This window comes from Podarcis cretensis, assembly GCF_951804945.1.
Source record: "Podarcis cretensis genome assembly, chromosome: 6".
Classification (NCBI taxonomy): Eukaryota; Metazoa; Chordata; class Lepidosauria; order Squamata; family Lacertidae; genus Podarcis; species Podarcis cretensis.
This window is the reverse complement of record NC_137175.1, coordinates 78,705,673-78,727,788: the sequence shown is the minus strand read 5'-3', so window position 1 is coordinate 78,727,788 and position 22,116 is coordinate 78,705,673. Positions and strand designations below refer to the sequence as shown.

At 45.0% G+C, this 22,116-nt stretch overlaps 2 protein-coding genes and 1 long non-coding RNA gene across 3 annotated transcripts in view; 2 read left to right on the top strand and 1 right to left on the bottom strand.

The window, feature by feature from the left end:
* Nucleotides 1-22,116, top strand: part of VCAM1 (vascular cell adhesion molecule 1) — a 113,997-nt gene that overhangs the window by 56,289 nt on the left and 35,592 nt on the right. The gene's annotated exons all lie outside the window — the stretch shown is intronic.
* LOC307219032 overlaps nt 1-22,116 on the bottom strand; it is a 44,512-nt gene that overhangs the window by 17,980 nt on the left and 4,416 nt on the right. The window lies entirely within an intron of this gene.
* On the top strand, nt 1,259-21,364 carry DBT (dihydrolipoamide branched chain transacylase E2). Its single transcript, XM_079981548.1, has 11 exons — nt 1,259-1,364; nt 5,695-5,818; nt 6,983-7,058; nt 8,310-8,491; nt 9,767-9,894; nt 12,452-12,689; nt 13,929-14,095; nt 15,212-15,289; nt 16,984-17,175; nt 18,106-18,177; nt 18,999-21,364. Exons 1-11 carry the CDS (start codon nt 1,314-1,316, stop codon nt 19,164-19,166), a joined length of 1,476 nt encoding a protein of 491 aa, XP_079837674.1. The 5' UTR covers nt 1,259-1,313; the 3' UTR covers nt 19,167-21,364.

Sequence of the window (22,116 nt, the reverse complement as noted above, 5' to 3'; positions counted from 1 at the left end):
TTCGGTAACTGATTTTATTGAAACCGAAAATGCGTAAGATCCTTCCCAGAGCGCAGGAGATTTATTTTATTTTTTGATCTCAGGGTCGTGGGTTCGAGTTCCGCACCGCGGGGCGAAAGCTCCCTGCGCCGCAAGGGGTTGGACTGGAATGATAAGCTGCGCGCAACTGCCACTGACAACAGACGGCAGCTTGTCAAAACGCCGTATCATAAATTTCATTTATAAATTTCATGTAATTTCATTTATGTGCCATAAAATTCTAGACGCCGCTTGTGAACAAACAAATTTGCAAAAAAAAAAAAAAGTGAAACGCAAAGATCAAGAACAATTTGCAACCAGTGCGTGCAAAAGGTTAAAATGCTAGAACAAATACCGCAGCGTTGTCTTTCCTGAGTGTGCTTCGACTAGCTTTTATTCGGTTTGAGCAGCAATAGGATCCGGCCGACCCCGCTCTTGAGGCAAGAAGGTAAGGCGACCACCTTGGGTGGCACAATCACAGGGGCAGCAGATCCCGATGCAGATCTTTGTTCCCCGATGTAGATCTTGGTTCACGCCTTGTTCCCATGGCAGGGAGGGGTTCGCCTCGAGTGCCAAAATGTCTTGGGCCAGCCCTGAACAGGGTATAACGGCAGTGCAGAAACATTGTTCCTTACTTGCATTGCAGGACCAGATGATCTGTGTGGTCCCTTCCAACTCTACAATTCTGAGATTCTACTTTAGATCCCGCTTTTTCCCCAAGGAGGAGGTTCTTTCTCCACAATAACTCTGTGAGGTAGGTTAAACTGAGACACACACACACATATATATATATATATATATATATATATATACATACATACATACATATACATACACACACACACACACACACCCCTTGCTCATATGCAAATACACGTATGTATGTCTCAGTTTAATATATATTAGTTTATATAATACATATATATATATTTATATAAAATATTATATATAGCTCAGTTTATATATATTAACGATGCCACAACACTGCCATAGGCAGAAGCCTGTTCCTTCTAAAATATATACCCGGCTTCGTGCGCTGCCGAAGAGTTCTGTGCCGCTCGGCTGCTTGCGGCTGTCCATAGCGGAATCTCGCTTTGCCTTCCAAGCTAAGCGCCTCCCTCTCTCAGCCATTCATTGGAGAGAGAGAGAAACAGACCTTCAAGGGGGCGGGGGCAGCCTTTCAACGTCTTAATTGGCTACCGGGCGCCAATCGTGCGATCCCATTGGCTGCCAGGTGGGAGGGGTGTGGAGGCGAGGGTCTCTCCTCTCTCTTCTCTTCCCTCCCCCGGAATAAGATGGCGGCAGCCGTCGGGCTGAGGAGCTTTTACAAGGCGACGGGGCGCCTGGTAAGGGGGCAGTGCAGTGAAGCCCGTGAGAAATGGGGGAGGTTAGGGGTGGGTGGGTTAAGAGCAGCTCCTCAGTCGATCCCGCGCCCCAGCGATCCTCCTCTGTGGAAAGCAAGAGATCTGGGAGGACCTTGCCTTGAAACCTGCCAGTGATTGCGGGTATTCGAGCGCCTTGGTTGCCCGCCATATGGTTGTTCAAGGCGGGTTGCAAGGATCTGAAGGGTCACCTGAATCAGGGTCGTCAAAAGTGGGGAACTGTGGTCGATCCTCCTCCCCACCCCCCTCCCAAAAGCGTCCCTGTCGGTAACACCTTAAGAGATCTTCTGCTGCAGTAGGTAGAGCGTGTCATCTTAGGGGGGTTGAACTAAAATTTTGCAGATTTCTCCCATGAGCAGTGTCTTTAAAAATATGCTTTTGAGGTGCGAGGAATTCAAATCTGCTCTTATTTTTGTGACCGGACTACATTTGGCTTGGTAGATCTGCGTTCCATTTTTTTAAAAAAGCACATAAACTAGTTTTGCAGAACTGAAATCATGTTAATCTTACCATCTGAGAATGTAAGGTGATAGCAAATAAGAATAACAACATATATAACACCAATCCATGTTAATGGTTTCTGCACAATTTGTTGCACGTTTTGCTTAGCCAACAAAGCTAAATTATATTGATGTAACCGAAATATCTTTTGCCTTACAACTTTTTAAGCACGCCTCAGTTTTTGGAAATTGAAGAATTCAACACCCCCCTACCGCTGCTGCTGTCTTGCCCATTTTTGCAGTCTTAGCTCTCTGAAACTTCCCAGTATAAAATCTGCCCTGCCACTTTCCTATTTGTATATAAGGCTTTTGAAAACCACAGCAGTTTTTAACAGATTTGTTAATGAAAGATGTTTTCCAACCACTGTTAGTGCTGGTGTCTTGATGGAGCTTCCATGTAACAGAGGTAGCATACCTCTGGGTAGGTCCCAGATGTTGGGACAAATACTGGTGGTTTGAAGACAGGCAAGGTCCCCATTCTGCTGAGTCTAGGTGTGGTCGGTGCCTGACTGGGAGACGTCTTAGAAACCCCATGTATGCTGCCTGAGGTTACACGATGAATATTTAGAAATGGGAAAAACAAAAAAACCAGGAAATTATGGTTAAAAAATGTCAAGTTGTTTATGTTTTCCACTTAGTCCTCGAAGAGCTCAGCTTATGTATGGTCCCCAGGCAGTCTATACATACAGTAAAAAAGGTAAAGGACCCCCGACAGTTAAGTCCAGTCACAAACGACTCTGGGGTTGCGGCGCTCATCTCGCTTTACTGGCCGAGGGAGCCGGCGTTTGTCCACAGACAGTTTTTTCGGGTCATGTGGCCAGCATGACTAAGCCGCTTCTGGCGAACCAGAGCAGTGTACAGAAACGCCATTTAACTTCCCGCTGGAGCAGTACCTATTGATCTACTTGCACTTTGACATGCCTTTGAACTGCTAGGTTGGCAGGAGCAGGGACTGAGCAACAGGAGCTCACCCCGTCACGGGGATTCGAACCACCAACCTTCCAATCGGCAGGCCCTAGGCTCAGTGGTTTAGACCACAGCGCCACCCGCATCCCTCCTGCCACCCGCATCCAAACTTCAGATCTTGTCATAGGACCTCCTGCCATTTGTCCAGTGGCCTGTCCTTTGTGAACCCACTGAGGGACTCTTGACCTGACATTTGTGGATGATGATTAGATTCCATGTGTGTCTTCTCCATTTGTGATGAACACTGTGAATGGGTATTTTACAACGTATTCAAGCTAGCAAACTTTTGTTAAACTGATACAGTGGTACCTCGCAAGACGAATGCCTCGTAAGACGAAAAACTCGCAAGACGAAAGAGTTTTTCGTTTTTTGAGTTGCTTCGCAAGACGGATTTCCCTATGGGCTTGCTTCGCAAGACGAAAACGTCTTGCAAGTTTGTTTCCTTTGTCTTGCAAGTTTGTTTCCTTTTTCTTAAAACCGTGCATTCAGGCGGTGCAGTTGCGACTTGACTTCGAGGAGCAACTCATAGCACGCGGTGTGGTAGCCTTTTTTGAGGTTTTTGAAGACTTTGGTGATTTTTGAAGCTTTTCCAAAATCCGTGCTTCGCAAGACGAAAAAAACCGCAGAACGAATTAATTTCGTCTTGCGAGGTACCACTGTATCGTAGAGTTGGAAGGGACCCCGAGGGTCATCTAGTCCAACCCCCTGAAATGTAGGAATCCTGCCCACAGCCATCCCTGGATGGATTCGAACCACCAACCTCCTGGTTAACAGCCAGACCCACTGACCCACTGCGCCGCATGGGACTAACTGCAAGTACATCCTTCACTTGATTCTTATCTGCACACACGCAGATTAATCTGGCATACAGTTGGAACTTGATAACTTGAATTGGTAAATGATATGCATGTGCTTAGTTAAGTCTAAGCTTCTTTGATAATTCCATTGAATTCCACTGTGAGCTGCGACTATTGTATGATAGTCCGATACCTAATCCCAATGTAAAGGATTGGGAATGAGAACAAGCCTGCTGTGTGGATCTTGGTGTGGTGTTTTGATTTCATTTAATGTCTGGTGCAAGTTTGTGTGTGGTTTGCAGGATTTGTGAGTTGAGATGCTGCTGCAGTCTACTTTGAGTTCAGATTGTGTAAAAAAGTTTTGGCAGAAGTTTACTTCAGAAAGTAGTTAATACGCTGATGATGGACACTGAAATTGCCAATTTCAGTACTTTATTCATGGGTGTTTATGATGGTATTGGGGTGGTTATACATGACCACACTACCAATACTGTTTACACTTGCAAATGTTTTTGGAGTAGACATACTAATTTGTTTCTAGTCAGTGCAAGTCCCTTAGCGTCCTGCTGAAATCCTGTAACTCTTTATACCCCAAATGTTCAGGCCTACTGTTTTGTCCAGCAATACTCCCCCTTCCCCCGTAATAGGCTGACTTTGGGGAAGCATTGCAGAAGAACCAGTAACATGGAATGATGTTCTGATGGTCCTGTAAATTTCTTCCTAGTATAGGAGGGAAGAGAATTTGAGAATTCTTTACTCGGAGTTAAAGGTACCACATTTAAACACGTAATTGCCAACTTTCCCACACAGGTCTCCTCTTTCCTGGGCCTGCCAAGAAGATCATTTCTCAGTTTTTACTATGTGAAATGCTTGAGGTACTTTGCGGGACCTGCTACACTTCTTTATTAGGAATCCCAGCGGTTAACTTTTCTTTTAAACCATTTTAGGTTGATTCTAAGGCATTCTTGATCTCTTTTGGGAAGCTGTGCCAAACAACAACTCTTTGAGTATTGTGCCATTTTTGAAATGGAAAAACGGTGCCTTGTAGATTATTCTGTAGATGCTCTCTCACTGTCCTAATGACTTCAAAACTGGACTTGGGAGCAGGACACCCTCTGTGACTCCTCCCACCATTGATGGATGGATGAGACCTGATGCATTTCTGTGGCTGAGCTGAGCATCCCTCCAGCTTCTCAAAAGAAGATCTTCTGCAGCGCACCTGCTCCTTTGCATTCCTCCACAGCTTGAGAACCTCAGCATAGGAATTCTCCTTCCCTTCCCACTATTTCACTAAGAAAGTAATAAGCAAATACATGGAGTTTATATCCAGTGAGAATAACATTGACAATAAGATTACGTATCTGTGCCCTAAGTAAGTAAGTAAGTAAGCATCTATGGAAAATAATCAGTTGCACTTTCTCACTGCTGATTTTGACATAATTGCAGCATTAATCTAGTTGTGATTTTGGTAAACAATAGTGATTGGGACCACAGCTGAGGTCAGACAGATTGCTGGTGTGGTTTTTTTCTTGGTCACCTCTTCAAAGCTCTGATGAGCTTGTAAGATACAAAATGGCTACCTCTTCAGTGCTGGAGCATGGGCAATAGATGCACTGTGGACGTACATTTCCTGATATTGCCCAAAACTGAAGAGAAGGGGGCAGCTTCTCTTTATACGGAGTTCCATGTTGACTCCAAAGCCCATGGCCCAGAGCTAGTGGAATCTGATGGTAGTTTTTAATATGGTTGTTTACATTTCTTCTATATAGGCCCCTCAGGATTTTGAGGACAAATCTTCACTTTTTTGTTAACTTCCAATGAACACACAATATGGCAGAATTTGCCTTCTGAAACAAAGCAATTAATAACAATGAGTAAGATGCAAATGATAACATCTGCTGACTTTAATTGTCATTTTTCTCCTCCAATAATAAGTTGCTTCTGTGTGCTTCTGACAAATTGAAAGAAGAGAATAAGCGGTGATTTCAGTCTTGCTTGTCTCTAAGGCTTGGTTTTTGTTTCCTTTGCCAGCTCTGCATCCACCATATTAGATTGTACAGTAACTTCCGTTCGCTAAAGGCAAAATACAATTGTGGCCTTGACAAGCCCTCATGGAGGTATCGAAATCCACACCGATTGCTCAGAACAACTATTGGTGAGTTTCTTTCACACATAAAATTGTTTTATTTTATTAGGAGTTCTTGTCACTCCAAAGAGGCAAGGAAACAAGGAAGGATCAACATATATACTTGGAGCAATCTCAATTCTCCAAGTGCCAGGACTTATATAGCCAAAATGGAGCAATGGACAGTGAATGGTGTCCCATTAGGGCAAATGGGGCACTGTCCTCCCAACTTCAGTCTGTTGTGGAAGCCACCACTGGGTATCAGCATACTTGGGGAAATCCCGAGGTTTGCAAAAAGCCAAAAAACCTAAAAGAGAGGTGAGGAGGAACAAACCTCATGCATAGTGTAGGAGTCCCAAATAGCTCAGAGAAGACTGGTGTGCTCAGTGGCCATGAAATGCTGACGGGGGGGGGGGGGGCGGACTGGTAGTGGGGTTTGAATAGGATGGAGTAGCTGAAACCCTGAAGCACTCCATTCTGCAGTAAGCATCACTGAACATAGTCTTGAGGTAAATTATGCAGCAATACATAGTTAATTCACAGAGCCCAAAACAACATGGACCCAAAGTATCTTAAGGACCATCTGATAGTTTTTACTCCACCTCAAATTACTGAGATCCTCTAATGGGGCACTGCTGGTGGTTCCCCATGCCTTCACTAGAGACCAAGTATTTCATGTAGCAAGGCCTGCCCTGCGGAACTGCCTGCCACCAAAGGTTTGGCAGGCACGGTCCCTGGCTTCTTTCACATCTTCTGAAAATCGTTCAGACGGGTCTTCACAATCAGAATTTTAACCCACCAGTACCTGCTGTTGATGTTTTATTGATATTTCTGCTTGGGTTTTATGGGAGTGGTTTTATTATGTTTTGTGTGCATTGAGCCTCCTTTAATATACTTTAGGAAAGTGAGGTTTATAAATATCTACATAAATGAACGGCTGGAAGTAAGCAAGGTTGATCAGAGACTGCCTGAGAACCCTGTGTACCCCAACTTGATTCCACAAGGGAAGAAGATTGAGATTTAAATGTAATAAAGAGGTTAGAAAGTGGGGACAGTATTGCACTTCTAATTAGCAGTTGTTGGGACCTGACTCTAATGTAATGTAAGAATTGTATAGTTTGTACATAGAGCTACTCCATGCTGCTGTTCTGTTGTTTTGTTTGACATTTGTTCCCTTGTCTTTTCCTCTCCAAGTTTCACATGGCCAAATTGTCCAGTTCAAGCTCTCGGATATTGGAGAAGGGATTACAGAGGTGACAGTGAAAGAATGGTAGGTTTCCTCGCTTCATGCCACAAGGCTTCCTTTGCCTTGCACTTCCCTGACAAGTTGGTATAGGGTAGAAAAGGATGTTCGAGTTGTGTTAAGGCAGGAATCTCATTGTGTCAAGAGGCCCCTCACAAAATACACATACAAAGAAAAGGACATTGATAGGTAGAGCACTCGAAAGCTTTCAGTCTGCAGGTTAAAGTTCTGCTCCTAGCCATCACTGTTGTCAGCTGGCAAGGGTTGAGCTATATAGAGCAGAGGCCCATTCTCTGACAGCGACTGGCACACGGCCCATTATGGGGAGAAATGGTCCCTCATCTTTGAAGTCCACTAATTTCAAGAGTATAGCTTGAGGTAACATTCTGCCTGTATCCCACTAAAGAATAGGTAAAGGTAAAGGGACCCCTGACCATTAGGTCCAGTTTCAGACGACTCTGGGGTTGCGGCGCTCATCTCGCTTTATTGGCCGAGGGAACCGGCGTACAGCTTCCGGGTCGTGTGGCCAGCATGACTAAGCCACTTCTGGCGAACCAGAGCAGTGCACAGAAACGCCATTTACCTTCCCGCCGGAGCGGTACCTATTTATCTACTTGCACTTTGATGTGCTTTCGAACTGCTAGGTTGGCAGCAGCAGGGACCAGGCAATGGGAGCTCACCCCGTTGCGGGGATTCAAACCACCGACCTTCTGATCGGCAAGTCCTAGGCTCTGTGGTTTAACCCACAGCGCCACCCGCGTCCCTGACTAAAGAATACTTCCACATAATTTTGGAAATATCTTTCTGTATCCACGGAAGATAACAGTGAGACACGAGGAACAACCAATTGGCCAGAATTAGAGAAGGATGAGAAGGTGGACCTCAACCACGTCCTTGAACAAGCTCTTTCAACCAGAGGGTCTTTCCACACACTGTGCCAGGAAACATAAAACTGAGTGTGCATTGGCAGTTTGAAAAGGGGGGGGGGCTGAGCTACGCTAGGGGCCCCACATAAATCAAGGTTACCACAGCAATCGGAGGGAAGGTGAGGAAAAGCAGCTCCTTTCCTGAAATATCAGCAAACCATGATTTTACTCAATGCTGGCAACCCATTTCTGCCATATTTCCCATGGTTCTACCTGCAGCACCTATTTGGAGCACACCGCCTTATTGAAAGAACAGCATTAAAAAAGGAGAGGTGCCGATTGTCCCATTGTTCTTTGATAACCCTCCGGCTTCTCTGCCATGTATGTTACGCAGGTCTTTCTTTTTTCTTAGGTATGTAAAAGAAGGCGACGTCGTCTCCCAGTTTGACAGCATCTGTGAAGTCCAAAGCGATAAAGCCTCTGTCACCATCACCAGCCGTTACGATGGCGTCATTAGAAAACTCCATTACAACTTAGACGAAATTGCCCATGTGGGGAAACCACTAGTGGATATAGAAACAGCTGCCTTGAAAGGTAACGTCAGTGGATTTCATCATTCTGTCAGGATGGTCTCATAGAATCAAATGGGAAATAGGTAAATGGGAATTTTAAAAACATAAAACCAGTTATTGTTTCCAAGTGCTTTGCAAGTTGCAGGAGGTTCTTCACTAGGCAGGGGGTGGGGGCAGTTTTAGGCACTTCTCAATTCATTTTTAGAGCCTGGTCACTCAGTTATGTTACAAACAGAAATCAGGATTCAGAGAACCATTTCAAGCGTACAAGGGCTTTGAGCAACAGACTCGGGTTCTTATTTCTTGTTGCCATATAGAAGTCTTGGGCTTGCATCTTCTCCCCTTCTTCCTCTTTTGCAGGCCAGGTTGGAAGCTTCTGTCTTGCATTTTATAGAAACCACTAGGGCACCTGAAACCCGGGGAATTCTGGCCTGGTTAAATTCTGGTTGGTGAAAATAAGGCAGGATCAAACCATACTTTCAGGTCCAAGCTTGTTCTCAGAACTAAAAGCATAGTTCCCTCCATTTGTACGTCACAGTGGTTTAAAATCAGAAGCATCCGATCTTGCCCTGCTGGCATGCAGAAGACGAGGAGAGGGGAGATAGGCGCACACAAAACTGCAGCTCGTTCTGATAGTGGCAAACCCTGGATTCCTGTACCAACTAACCCAGTCCACGTCGCAAACTGCTTTGGGGTGTCTCAAAAGCCATTAGCTGTCTGCTATGCTATGACGCACCATTGCTGCAGAGCCACAAGCCTAAAGTCCCTTTGAAAGCATGGAGCTAATTGTATACAGTGGTACCTCAGGTTACATACGCTTCAGGTTACATATGCTTCAGGTTACAGATTCCGCCAACCCAGAAATAGTACCTCGGGTTAAGAACTTTACTTCAGGATGAGAACAGAAATTGCGCAGTGGCGGCGGCAGGAAGCCCCATTAGCTAAAGTGGTGCTTCAGGTTAAGAACAGTTTCAGGTTAAGAATGGACCTCCGGAACAAATTAAGCACTTAACCTGAGGTACCACTGTATATCTTTGCACTCTGGCCAGAGACGAGGGCAGGCTGAGGGCAACTTGGAAGCTGCCTCCCTTAGGGTGTTGTCCCACATCACTCCAGCGATGTGTGAAGGAAGGAACCACCATGCCGTAATCTAAACACGCGAACGGTCTCGTTTCACATTCCAAAGCTTAAACAAAGTCAACTGACAGCGTTGTCACTGGACCCATGTTCTCTTTTCCCTTGAAAGCCACTTTCACTGCTGTGTTTTAAAGTTAACCCCTTTGCGTCCAACCTGCAGATGTCGCTCCCGAAGAGGACGTGGTCGAAACCCCTGCCGTGTCTCACGAAGAGCAGACCCACCAGGAGATCAAAGGCCACAAAACCTTGGCAACTCCTGCCGTCCGCCGCCTTGCCATGGAAAACAATGTGCGTTCCCTTTTCACTGAAGCGGGCTGCCTTGCAGTTGATCTCTTTTTGCGGGGAGGGATGCGAGGCTGGTGTAATGCATTCGCAAACTGTGTTAACGTAACGGCTAACGCAGCGATTGTGCTAATGTAACGGCTGATCAGAAGGTTTGATGCTTCATGGCAGGAGTAGGTAACTTCTTGGTGGCTGAAGGTGGTACATTGCCTTCCTGTATGTTAGTGCCCCACCTCCTATACAGTGGTGCCCCGCAAGACGAATGCCTCGCAAGACGGAAAACCCGCTAGACGAAAGGGTTTTCCGTTTTGGAGGTGCTTCGCAAAACGAATTTCCTATGGGCTTGCTTTGCAAGATGAAAATGTCTTGCGAGTTCCTGCGGGTTTTTTTCCCTCCCCCCCCCTTTTTCTAAGCCGCTAAGCCGCTTATCAGCTGATCCGCTAAGCCGCTAATAGCGCTAAGCCGCTAATGGGCTTGCTTCGCAAGACGAAAAAACCGCAAGATGAAGAGACTCGCGGAACGGATTCTTTTCGTCTTGCGAGGCACCACTGTATTGTGGGCTGGGCTTTATGGCAAGCTCCACCCACCACATGCTATATTATGTCATACACAGTGGAGAGGCTAGCTGGGGATTAATGTGGGCTGAGAGACTCCATGGAGCATGGAGAGGCTCCGGAGGGCTGCATTGCAACACTCGTGACTTGATGAAGTGGCTTGCGTGGCTAGCATCAGGAATTTCGAAGCCATTCACTTCTGTTAGAACACAAGAGTCTCTTAGTGATATACAATATGTGTGACTTTGCACACAGTCCGGCGCCCTTACCCATAATGGCACAAAATGACGAGCCCTTTTTGTGCAGGAGATGTTCTGAGTCCATGTCATCAGGAGAAACCCCTCATGCCGCTCCCACAATTGGGAGAACCTTGGAAGAAGCCCTGAAGCAGCCTGGGCCATCCTCAAGGAGTTCCTGGAAACACAAACGGGGAGTTTGAAGTGTGAGGCAGGCAGCGTAGTCCCATCTGCTGTAGAATCAGACTTGGAAGGTGCCCACTGCCAGTACAGGAAATACAGGGACGCAGGTGGCACTGTGGTCTAAACAGGGCTGTCTTAAGCATATGTGGCGCTGGGGTGCAAAGATCCGCCCAGCCCCCCCCCCCCCCGGTTGCCCAGTCCCAGGACCACAGGAGGGTGGAGCCAGTTGGCCGCCTCAGTGTCTCGCTGGCTCAGTCACCCCCGAACTTGCGGCGCAGCAGAAAAGCCCACCGTAGCACTCCAACCAACGGGTGGACTGTTTCCTGGACCTTGGCCTGGCACCCCTGAGAGCCCGGCGCCCAGGTGCTCCGCACCCCTAGTGCCTATAGGTAAGATGGCTCTTGGTCTAAACCACTGAGCCTCTTGGGCTTGCCATTTGGAAGGTCGTCAGTTCGAATCCCCGCGATGGAGTGAGCTCCTGCTGTTCTGTCCCAGCTCCCACCAGCCTAGCAGTTTGAAAGCATGCCAGTACAAGTAAATAAATAGGCACCGCTGTGGCGGGAAGGCAAACAGCATTTCCGTGTGCTCTGGTTTCTGTCAAGGTGTCCCGTTGCACCTGAAGTGGTTTAGTCATGCTGGTCACATAACCCAGAAAGCTGTGGACAAATGCCAGCTCCCTCAGCCTGAAAGCGAGATGAGCGCCACAACCCCATAGTCGCCTTTGACTGGACTTAACTGTCCAGTGGTCCTTTACCTTTACCTTTTACAGGAGATTACACCCACCCAGCTTCTCTGAAGGAGAATCCACCACTTCTCAAGACAATCTGTTCCACTGTTGTATAGATCATACCATCAGGAAGATCTTCCTAATGTTTAGTCTAAAGTTGACCGCACCAATAAGTTAAACCCATTGGTTCGGGCCCTACACTCTGAAGCAACAAAAACCAAATTTGTTCTTTATTGATGTGTCAGCCCATCAAATATTTGAAAATATCTCCTGTTCAATCCTTTCCTCTCGGCTTTTAGCAGCCTCAGTGGAATTGTGTGTGGATCTTTGTCACAGCACATTTCCTGTGTAGCCTTGAGCAAATGGATGATATAGAATTTTTGGTTCACACTATTCAGTTGCATCTATGTGTACACTAATTTAAGGGGCATGTGGATTCCTTGGGGAGGGGGTGGGTTACCGGTCCCAGCTCCACACTCACCTAGCTTCAACAATCCTGCAAAATTAGATGCTTTCAGATTATATGACTGGACACATGTGGAGTCAGTGTTAATGAAGTACCTATAAATATTTGCAGAGGGCAGTATCCAACCAATGCATCCCATCAGCGTAAGGATTTCCCTTTCTGCAAAGGAAATTTGGGAGAGGGGGTGCATGGGGGCAAGAGAGGACAAGTTCTGTTGTGCAAGTGGAATTACTTGCACTGAGGAAATGCCTAAGTTGGAAACGGTCCACGTATTCTTCAAACGCTTAACTTGCCTGCCTTCTCTTGCATTTCCTTTTGCCATTTCAATAAAAAGGACGCGTTCCCTCTCTTCATGCCCTATATCCAGAATTCTTTAGCTTGTGCTCTTGCCTTTCAGATTAAACTGAGTGAAGTTGTTGGAACAGGGAAAGATAACCGTATCCTCAAAGAAGACATTCTCAATTACTTGGCCAAACAGACGGGAGCTATTTTACCTCTATCGCCAAAACCTGAAATTGTCGCGCCGCCGCCAACACCGAAGCCTGCAGCAGATAAGCCAAAGACGCCCAGAATCCCTCTGCCCATTTCCAAACCTGTCGTAATTTCACAGAAAGATAAAACAGTGGCCATTTCAGGTAAATAAATTAATGAAACCTCCTGAGGATCTAATATAGAACAGCATGCGTAAAATATTTGTAAAGGGCAACTGAACAAGTAAAACATGAATATTTGTTTTGGCATTCGTAGCGAAGCACACTGCTGGTGTTTTTCCTCTTGTAATGCCAGTAGGATGTTGAGGGGTGTGCTGCAATTTTTTGTTACAGTTAGAGATGAATCCAGGAAAATGGCAATGCAGAATTTTTGGGAGAGCTCATTCAGGCACTGATACTTAGGGAAGCTTCCAAAGACTGGCAGGTCTGCTCCCTACTCCCATCTATTCTCCTATTAATCAGGAATCACCAGATTATCTTCCTGACTCCTGGAAAATTAATCCAGACACTGTCTTGGTGAGACTTCTAAGCCTTGGCATTCAGTGACATCACCATGCAACAGGGCAGGGGAGAACAACACCCTGTTGTGGTGCAGTGCCAACGTAGTGTATTTTCTGGTTACCCTGGTACTCTGGGTAACCAAACCATAGACATGGCCATGCGTCCTTCTCAGGCATTGATAAAGTCTGCACACACTTAGCCTCAACAGTACAACAGCCTTGGATGCTGTAATCTGTTCATTGGGCAAATACATTCTTACTGTTTGCAGTCTTCTGCAAATAAATAAGAAGGTATTTTCTCATATGGTTTTTCCCCCCGAGTTTCTCCTATGGCTTGCTGGAGTCCTATCTGCGATATTTAACCTTTTTAATAGTTTTGATGGGACGCGGGTGGCGCTGTCGGTTAAACCACAGAGCCTAGGACTTGGCAAGCAGAAGGTCGGCAGTTCAAATCCCTGTGACGGGATGAGCTCCCGTTGCTCAGTCCCTGCTCCTGCCAACCTAGCAGTTCGAAAGCACGCCAGTGCAAGTAGATAAATAGGTACCACTCCAGCGGGAAGGTAAACGGTGTTTCCGTGCGCTGCTCTGGTTTGCCAGAAGCGGCTTGGTCATGCTGGCCACATGACCCGGAAGCTGTACACCGGCTCCCTCGGCCAATAAAGCAAGATGAGCACAGCAACTCCAGAGTCGGCCACGACTGGACCTAATGGTCAGGGGTCCCTTTACCCTTTACCTTTAATAGTTTTGATGCCTATGTCTGAGGTTGTCATCGTCGTCAGTTAATATAAATTTTGTTAAATAAATTTGAAGGAAGATGGAAAGCAAGGCAGGAAACCGGGACATCACTGGGCGTCATTTTTCTTCTTCTCCCCCTTATTTCCAGGATTCCAGAAGGTCATGGTGAAAACCATGTCTGCAGCGCTGAAAATTCCTCACTTTGGTTATTGCGACGAGATTGATCTCACGCAACTTGTCCGGCTGAGAGAGGAGCTGAAACCTGTGGCACTTGAACGTGGAATTAAGCTCACCTTCATGCCTTTCTTTTTAAAGGTGAGGCGGAACCAGCAGGCCTTGCTAATGTGCAAAACCAGAGGGGTTTGTAAGAATCTCAGGCTGTCCGTACAGTAGTTTTGGTAAGATGCAAATGCATCAAATTGTAATAGGTTTCAAGGGAGATAATATATATGTCCTGGTGATTTTTATGGACAGTTAGTACAGAAATCTATATCATAAATAATAAGAGTCCTTTAATTGGTAGACAGCACTCCTTCTTACAGGCTGTTACACTGACAACATATTTAGTTTTGCACGTATCCTTCGCTGCAACAATAGACTGACCTTTTAAAAAATACTTGATTTTTTTCATGCTTCTCAAAATATTTTGAAAAGTATGAGGCGTAGTCATGGTCCTCTTTCAAAATGCAATTCTTTGAGTTGGGGTGCCTCAGAAGTTGTTGGTGTTAGTATTTAATTTATATACCACCCTTCATCAAAAGATCTCAGGATGGTTCACAATAATGTTGTAATTAACAAAAAGCATCTTCCACCCAATAATTTTTTCCATGGAATACCAGAAATTACTTACTCTGACTGGAGACATTTCCACTGAAATGCTAGATAAAGAAAAGCCAATGGGCTTCTAGGCACATTTATCTAAATGGGGGGTGTGATTTTAAGTGTGTGTGTGTGGGGGGGGGGGAATCCAGCTTACAGAAGGGCATTTGATCCAGCAGAGGCATTTGCTATTGAAAGAGGAGGGGAAGACAATTTCTGCCCATTCCCTTTCCCCCCATCAGCTCCGGAAGTGAGAGGGCGGAAGTGAGAAAGGAGAATTGGCAAAAAAATAAAATCCCCTCCACTTGCATTAGTAGGCACCTCTGCTCAATCAGAAGCCCTTGGGAGCATAGGAAGCTGAGTCAGACCATTGGTCCGTCTTGCTCAGTAAAGTGCACCGATGGGCAGTGTCTCTCCAGAGTTTCAGACAGGTATCTCTCACAGGGTTACCTGGAGATGCTGAAGCTTTCTGCATGGAAAATGGGTGCTCTACCACTATCTCCCTATGTACACGTATGCAGAAGCTATGTTGCACAGTTTCTGAAGCATGCAGCCTCTTGGCTATGGCTGCTAGAATAATCCCATTTGTCTTTCTTGAAAAATATTTAACAGGCCGCTTCTTTAGCCTTATTACATTATCCAATCCTCAACGCTTCGCTGGATGAAAACTGCCAAAACATCACTTACAAGGTTTGTATACTGACATTCCTGTCACATTCTTAAGGGAGATCCAGCTCTGTTTAAGATGATTAGATAGGAGAGGGGGTGTTAGGGGAGCGGTAGTACCTCTGGTGGGGGACATGTGGTGCTCCTTGTGGGGTAGTTTGTCCACCTTGGGTCGTCCGTCCCACACACACACACTTGGCTCTCACCTGTGGCTCCTTGAAGTTGCTAGCATGTGATAGTAGCCACACCCTGGGAATGGCTTTGACTGGCCGGCTAAACCAGGTGAGGGGAGCCGATAGGCCTCAGACTCCTGGGGTTAAAGACTTCCCCTGCATGCAAAGACAGGCTCCAGTGGATTGAGCGGACGAGACCAATAGGGGACGAGAAGACAGTTTCTGCATGGGGGGCAGATGGGGCTCATCAGCCTGGAAAGGGAGCCCGTTGAGGAGGGGAGAGACTCCATCAGGCAAGGCCCCCTTCCACCTGCCTTGCCCCACCTCCGGCCCTAGGAGTCCTCATAAGGGAGCTATTCCTGGAGGAAGAACTGTGAGGGGAGAGACTCCACCAGGCAAGGTCTCCTTCCACCTGCCTTGCTCTACCCTCTGCTTCTCAATGTGTATTGTATTATTTTATGTACTGTGGCTTGCCCTTGTTTTATTGATTATAGTTTAGATATTATTGTAACTGTTGAGTGGATTTCTGTTTAACCTTTATATGTTGATATTATTATTTTATACTATTCGAATTGATTGTTGAATGTTACTTTTTTGAGGTAGGCTGCCTATTTTAAAGTTATGTTTTATTATCACATTTTTGTATTGCATTAGATTGTTATAAGATGCACATTTTTTGTTTCTTCAACTTGTAAACCGCCTTGAGAATTGTAAGATAGAAAGGCAGTATACAAATTAAAAATGAGGATGAGGATGATGAAGGAAAACTCTGGTCCTAAACCACTGCCTTGTGGGATATCTTCAGGAGAAGAAAAGGCTAAGGAGTAAACCCAACACAAATCTGGAATAGAGTCCCTAAAGTGGTTGGATGGCGTCTTGGACGCCTCCTTTTGACAACCCCTGTAGCCAAGCTGGTGCCAAACGTATTGCTTTGGACTGCATCAGTGAGGCAACAGCATCTTGTTGTCTGAGCAGCCCAGGTCCTGCATCCACACCAGCCAGGCTTGCATCCCACGGAGGTCACTCGGGTGCTGCTAACACAGTGGTTTGACTTCACCTGTGGAGGCGCACTCCATTGTCTCTCATGATTGATGCCAACAAGATACAGGAAATTATAGTTTGTACTGCAAGCAAGCAGGGTGCTTATGGAGTACCTCAACAGCAGTTTGCAGCTTACATGGGTTTGTTGTTGTTGTTTTTTAAAAAATTAAAGTCCTGTATTTTATCTCAGGAGTTCAGAGCAGCGTATGTGGTTCCCCCCAACCCCATCTTATCCTTAACACCCCTGCAAGTCAGCCTGAGGGAGAGATCAATTCACCCAAGAGCCACCCTTTGAGCTTTTGCTGGTAGACTTGGAATTTGAACCCGTGTCTTCCCGGCTCAGTTGACAGTACTGGCTGCATCTAGCATTGCATGAATTGAAGTCCAGGGAGAATGTATTGGTCATGCCTTCTTACATCTTGAAGAGAAATTCTATTTTGTCCAAAACAAAGATGAATATTTTATATATATTCATGCATTCATTCATTCATTCATTCATTCTAGGCTTCTCACAACATTGGAGTTGCTATGGATACAGGGCAAGGCCTAGTTGTCCCTAATGTGAAGAATGTCCAGGCCTGCAGTGTATATGAGGTTGCTTCAGAATTAAATCGCCTTCAGAGCCTGGGGTCTGCGAATCAGCTGGGAACAAGCGACCTCACCGGGGGAACATTCACTCTCTCCAACATTGGCACAGTGAGTTTAAGCAGCCTTTAAAATCCAACTCTAGAAACATACCTAGCCATATTGTTTTAAATACAACCAGGCCACAAACTATTACCCCATGGGGGAGGGAGAAACTGGTCTAGCTTTGGGGACTAAGCCCCTGGGAGGACAGGGGGTTAGATGAATGAATATTCAGTTATGTAAATACCCTACTTTTAAGCTGAAAAAGGCCCCCACAGATGGATAATAATATCAGGCTAGCAACTCCCATCATCCCTGGCCCATCGGCCATGCTTAGGGCTGAGGGGAGCTGGAATCCCAACAATATCTGGGAGGGATTAGATTCCCCATGCCCAGCTTAGATGATACCCACCGCTGCCAAAGTAGATAGTCCTGTTGGACTTCATCACAGGGCAGTGGAGCCTGATGGTCTCTGTGGTGGGTGGAGGAGGGGTGGCGAAAACAGCTACGAGTGGAGATGGCGAAGGTATCCATTGACCTTGCAGTCTGCTGTTGCTTCTCTTCCTCACAGGGCATTTGGAATATGAGAGAGTGGTATGAAGAGTAATGGTGTTATGTATAGTGGTACCTCGGGTTACATACGCTTCAGGTTACATACACTTCAGGTTACAGACTCCGGTAACCCAGAAATAAGAACTTTGGTTCAGGATGGGAACAGAAATCGTGCTTTGGCGGCACAGTGGCAGCAGGAGGCCCCATTAGCTAAAGTGGCGCTTCAGGTTAAGAACAGTTTTAGGTTAAGAACAGACCTCCAGAACAAATTAAGTTCTTAACCCAAGGTACCACTGTACATGCGAGCACACATAGCAAACAACTCAACATGCACAGCTTCACCCATGGGCTGGGAGGGAGGGAATTGTTTCCCCCAGATTAAATATCACCCAATACAGATGTCATCCCAAAAAATGCTTGTTTATTTTATTTTTTTTTATTTTCCAGATTGGCGGTACCTATGCAAAACCTGTAATTCTTCCTCCTGAAGTAGCTATTGGCGCTCTTGGGAAAATACAAGTATGTTGATTCTGAATTATAAACCTACAAATGCAGTATTGATTCAATATTGATCACTCCCATATGTTTTTGAATGCATTGTCACGACCGGTGTGCTTTTTTTTCTGGGGGGGACGCAGGGGTATCCGTACCCCTACACATTTTGTGAATCTTAAGTTTGGCCTCATTGAGGTGCAGTATTTCAATATGAGGAGGAAAATGAGAGTACCCCTAAACATTTTTTTAGAAAAAAAGCACTGGTCACAACGCTCTGTAAGTGTTTTTTGGTTTTCATATAGGGACAGTGAAACCTCAAACAGAGTGTTTTGATTGTGAGGAGTGGCCAGATTTTGAACCAGTCTTGCTTCGGTTTCACAAAGGCTCATTGTCCTGCTGCATTCACTGTGAAGAGTCAGGGCTGTGGATGAGCACTTGCTCCACAAAGTCCCATATTAGGGGATGGTTTTGGATCGCTCAATAAGCCTACAGCCCCAAAAATACTTCCTAAGGCGTAAGCCCCATAGTGGGAATTGGTTTTGAGCAAATATGCACAGGATTGTGCTGTAAAAGTAACTTGAAATACTAGCATTTTCCTCAATTGCAGATTTGCTGTCTGCTCAGTTGAGGCCTTTAGAGAGAGAGAAATCACACAACTGACTGTTTTCTGAGTGATACTATCAGTTTTGTGAGGCAAGCTTTCAGAGTCAAGAGTGGAAACTCTCTCATCCGACTAATTTCAGGGCCTCTTGCGTATCCAGGGCAATAGCCAAAGGTGTTAGAGAGTTGTGATGTATTAACAATACTCCATTAGTATTCTCTCCTTTTCTTCCTGGATTTTTTAGGGCCTTCCTCGGTTTAATGCGAAAGGTGAAATATTTAAAGCACAGATAATGAATGTGAGCTGGTCGGCCGATCACAGAATTATCGATGGCGCAACCATGTCCCGTTTTTCCAACTTGTGGAAATCTTACTTGGAGAACCCTGCTTTCATGCTGCTGGATCTAAAATAAAGAGGACTAATGCATGGGTGCATCGTTTAAATTTTGAAACTGCTATCAAGCTAGCTATGCTAGCAAGTGTCCTTAAATACTACATTTCACAATTCAGTGTGTGAATTCTGTGATCACATACAAGGTGTGATCAATAGGCCTTTCTGATCACTGGTCAGTGTACTGATTAGCTGTTACATTTTGTCGGGCTGAGTAGGTTAGTTTGTAAATTATTAGGCTAGAGAACGTCATACCAGACTGTCATACTTTGGCTCTTTGGTGCGGCAGTGAGAAATCTATGTTAATAACAGGCCATATTCCACTACACTGACATTGCCACATGAAGGTTACTAGCATTTATTTTTTAACTGCTTCTGCTGTTGGTAGATTAATCTTTTCTCAGAATTTGATTGGAAACAGGGTTTTCTCTTTCACAAAACAAAAGGGATGTTACCAAGTTTCTGATGCAACAAACGCACAAATCATGTTCAAATAAAATGATTTTATTGCTTATTTTATTAAATACACGGGAATGGCCTTTCATTGGTTATTGATGCTAACGTTTCTTTTCCAAACGTCCTTTCTGCCTGAATTAATTTCTGTAATATATGAAGCAACTGTCGGCAAATGGGAATATGTCCAATAGGAGTAAAGTTTGAAGTTCATACAGGGCACAGCTTAGCTAAGGAGCCATAAATGAAACTCATGCAAAATGGAGGTTCTTCAGAATCCCAAGTGCGTTGACTTTGGACAGTTCTTGGTGCTCCGTATCAAGATGGTATAGATAGGTATTTTGTGTGAAATCTAATGAATGTAACAGAGGTGCCCAAAAGATAGTTTGCACAATACGTTTGTTTATTTCGCTGTCCTCCGCATGCTGCTGTGAACCAGGGGCACAGACTCCTGGGGGCCCAGCCCTTTTGGGACACACACACCCCAATATTTTGGGGGGCCCGATGTCCAGAAAACAGGAGGAGGTCTGAGCGCAGTCCAGCTTCCATAGCCAGTTCCTCCTCCTCTTCCTGTTGCGGAGAAGGAGGGTCCAAACAGCCCCCTGCCAATGGCAGCGGGAGAAGAAGGAGGAGCCATTGGCTCTTGAAGCCATGTGGCCGCCATGTCCAACCCTGCCCTGGCTCCTCCAGATGCCCTGACATCATGTGTGACATCAGCCCCCCACCCATCGCCCTTGCAAGCACCTCTGGTGTGGACAAATGTAATTTGTGAAGCAAGCCACCACAGATAGACATAGCTGACATCACTTCCTGTGATCAGAGAGGCACATTTTGAGCCAGCACAATAATAAAATTTGCCAATGGCCAATTCCTGCGTTGGGTTTCTCCACATGAGTGCATGCCTGGGTTTGGAAAGGAGGCTGTTAAGTAGGAAGTAAAGGCATACAGCAGAAAGGTGTTTGCCCATTCACATGAAATGAATACTTTGAAAAGACGCTGGGTTCAAGCTGCGTCAACTGTTAAGTGGTTTCATCTGAGGATTTTCCACAGCGTCGCTGGAGTTCACGATCCCTTTTTCTGCACGTGCATTTAGAGCCGAAGAATGGTATCCAGTTAAGTCGCTGTGTGCACAGGAATTGCCCCCCATACCGTCCCCCAAATCTGCTCAGAAGGCTATTCCAACTCTATTGTGCAATTGTGGACTGGACTTCAGAACAGCAAAAACCTGAGATGCAAGCAGAAAGAGGTTTGAAACAAGCAATACACAAATGCACAACTGTTTAGGGAGATTCAAAGTGACCTTAAAAGTGAGCATGCCGAATTAAAGGCTGTACGTGACACAAACTAACAGGCACTTTAAAGAAAGAAAAGAAAAAAAGCTTCTAAAAATCATATGGGAAATAATCATACACTCAAAATGCTTGACGGAAGCTTAGTATTGCACGCACAGCGTATTTTCAAACACTATTGTACTGTATCCTCATTGTGAAAAGTTATTTGGTTAAACATCCCTACAAACTTCTGAATAGTATATGTTGATTTTTAATTTTTTATTAAAAAAAACACTCCTCTTGTCATCTGTGAGAAGAAAGTTGAGGTAAAATATCTGAGATTTAGAAACCTAAAGATGTGAAATAATACTCAAGTCTCATATAGATCTGTGAGGAATTTTGTATTCACCTTTGCCGATTAAAAAACAATTACTATATACTGTCTTAACATTTCTTTTAAATTGTTTTCTATTCTTGAATAAATTTTTTATTACAACCTTTGTGATTTGAGACTTTTATCTGAGGGTATTTTGTGGCTTTAAATCCACCAAGAACATAAATCCACATAGTCCCGAATACACACCATTCGTCTCGTCTCATGAAAGCAGCCGATTGAGCTCATCTGCAGAAACTTGTTTCTTTAAAGATTTTCCGTAGTGCCAACAGCATTCGGCCTCCTTTTTACCTGTGTGTTGACACATAGACTGGATCGAAAAGTGGATGTAAATCCCAAAGGAAAAGTAGCTTTGCGGCAAGATCAAGCTATAATAAGAATGGACAGTAATCGGTGGGAATATCAGAAGTAGGGAAAGACCGAGAGATTCTGCAAGAATCTGGCTGGGCAGTGCCAATTTTTCTGTTTCCCTCCTCACTTCCTTTCACCGAAGCAAATCATCATAATGTTTACAACAGCCAGGATTTGCGTATAAGCTAAACAAGCTATAGCTTAGAGCCCCACTCTCTTGCCCCCCCCCCAAAAAAATTAGTCTCTTTGTAAAAAATTAGTCTTTGTAAATTGTGTTTCTAAAGGAACTTCTTTTATTGCCAAATGCCAATGTGTTTGCATTATTAAGTTTGTTATGAATAAAAAATCATTTTAAGTTAGAGCTTAATGATTATTTCACTATTAATATACTTATTAATTGTATTTCACTATTAATATACTTCTTAATCGTATATCCGTTCGACAATTACTTTGATAAAATGCATATTTTGTTATTTGCAAATGGCTTTAGATACCTATTAGGT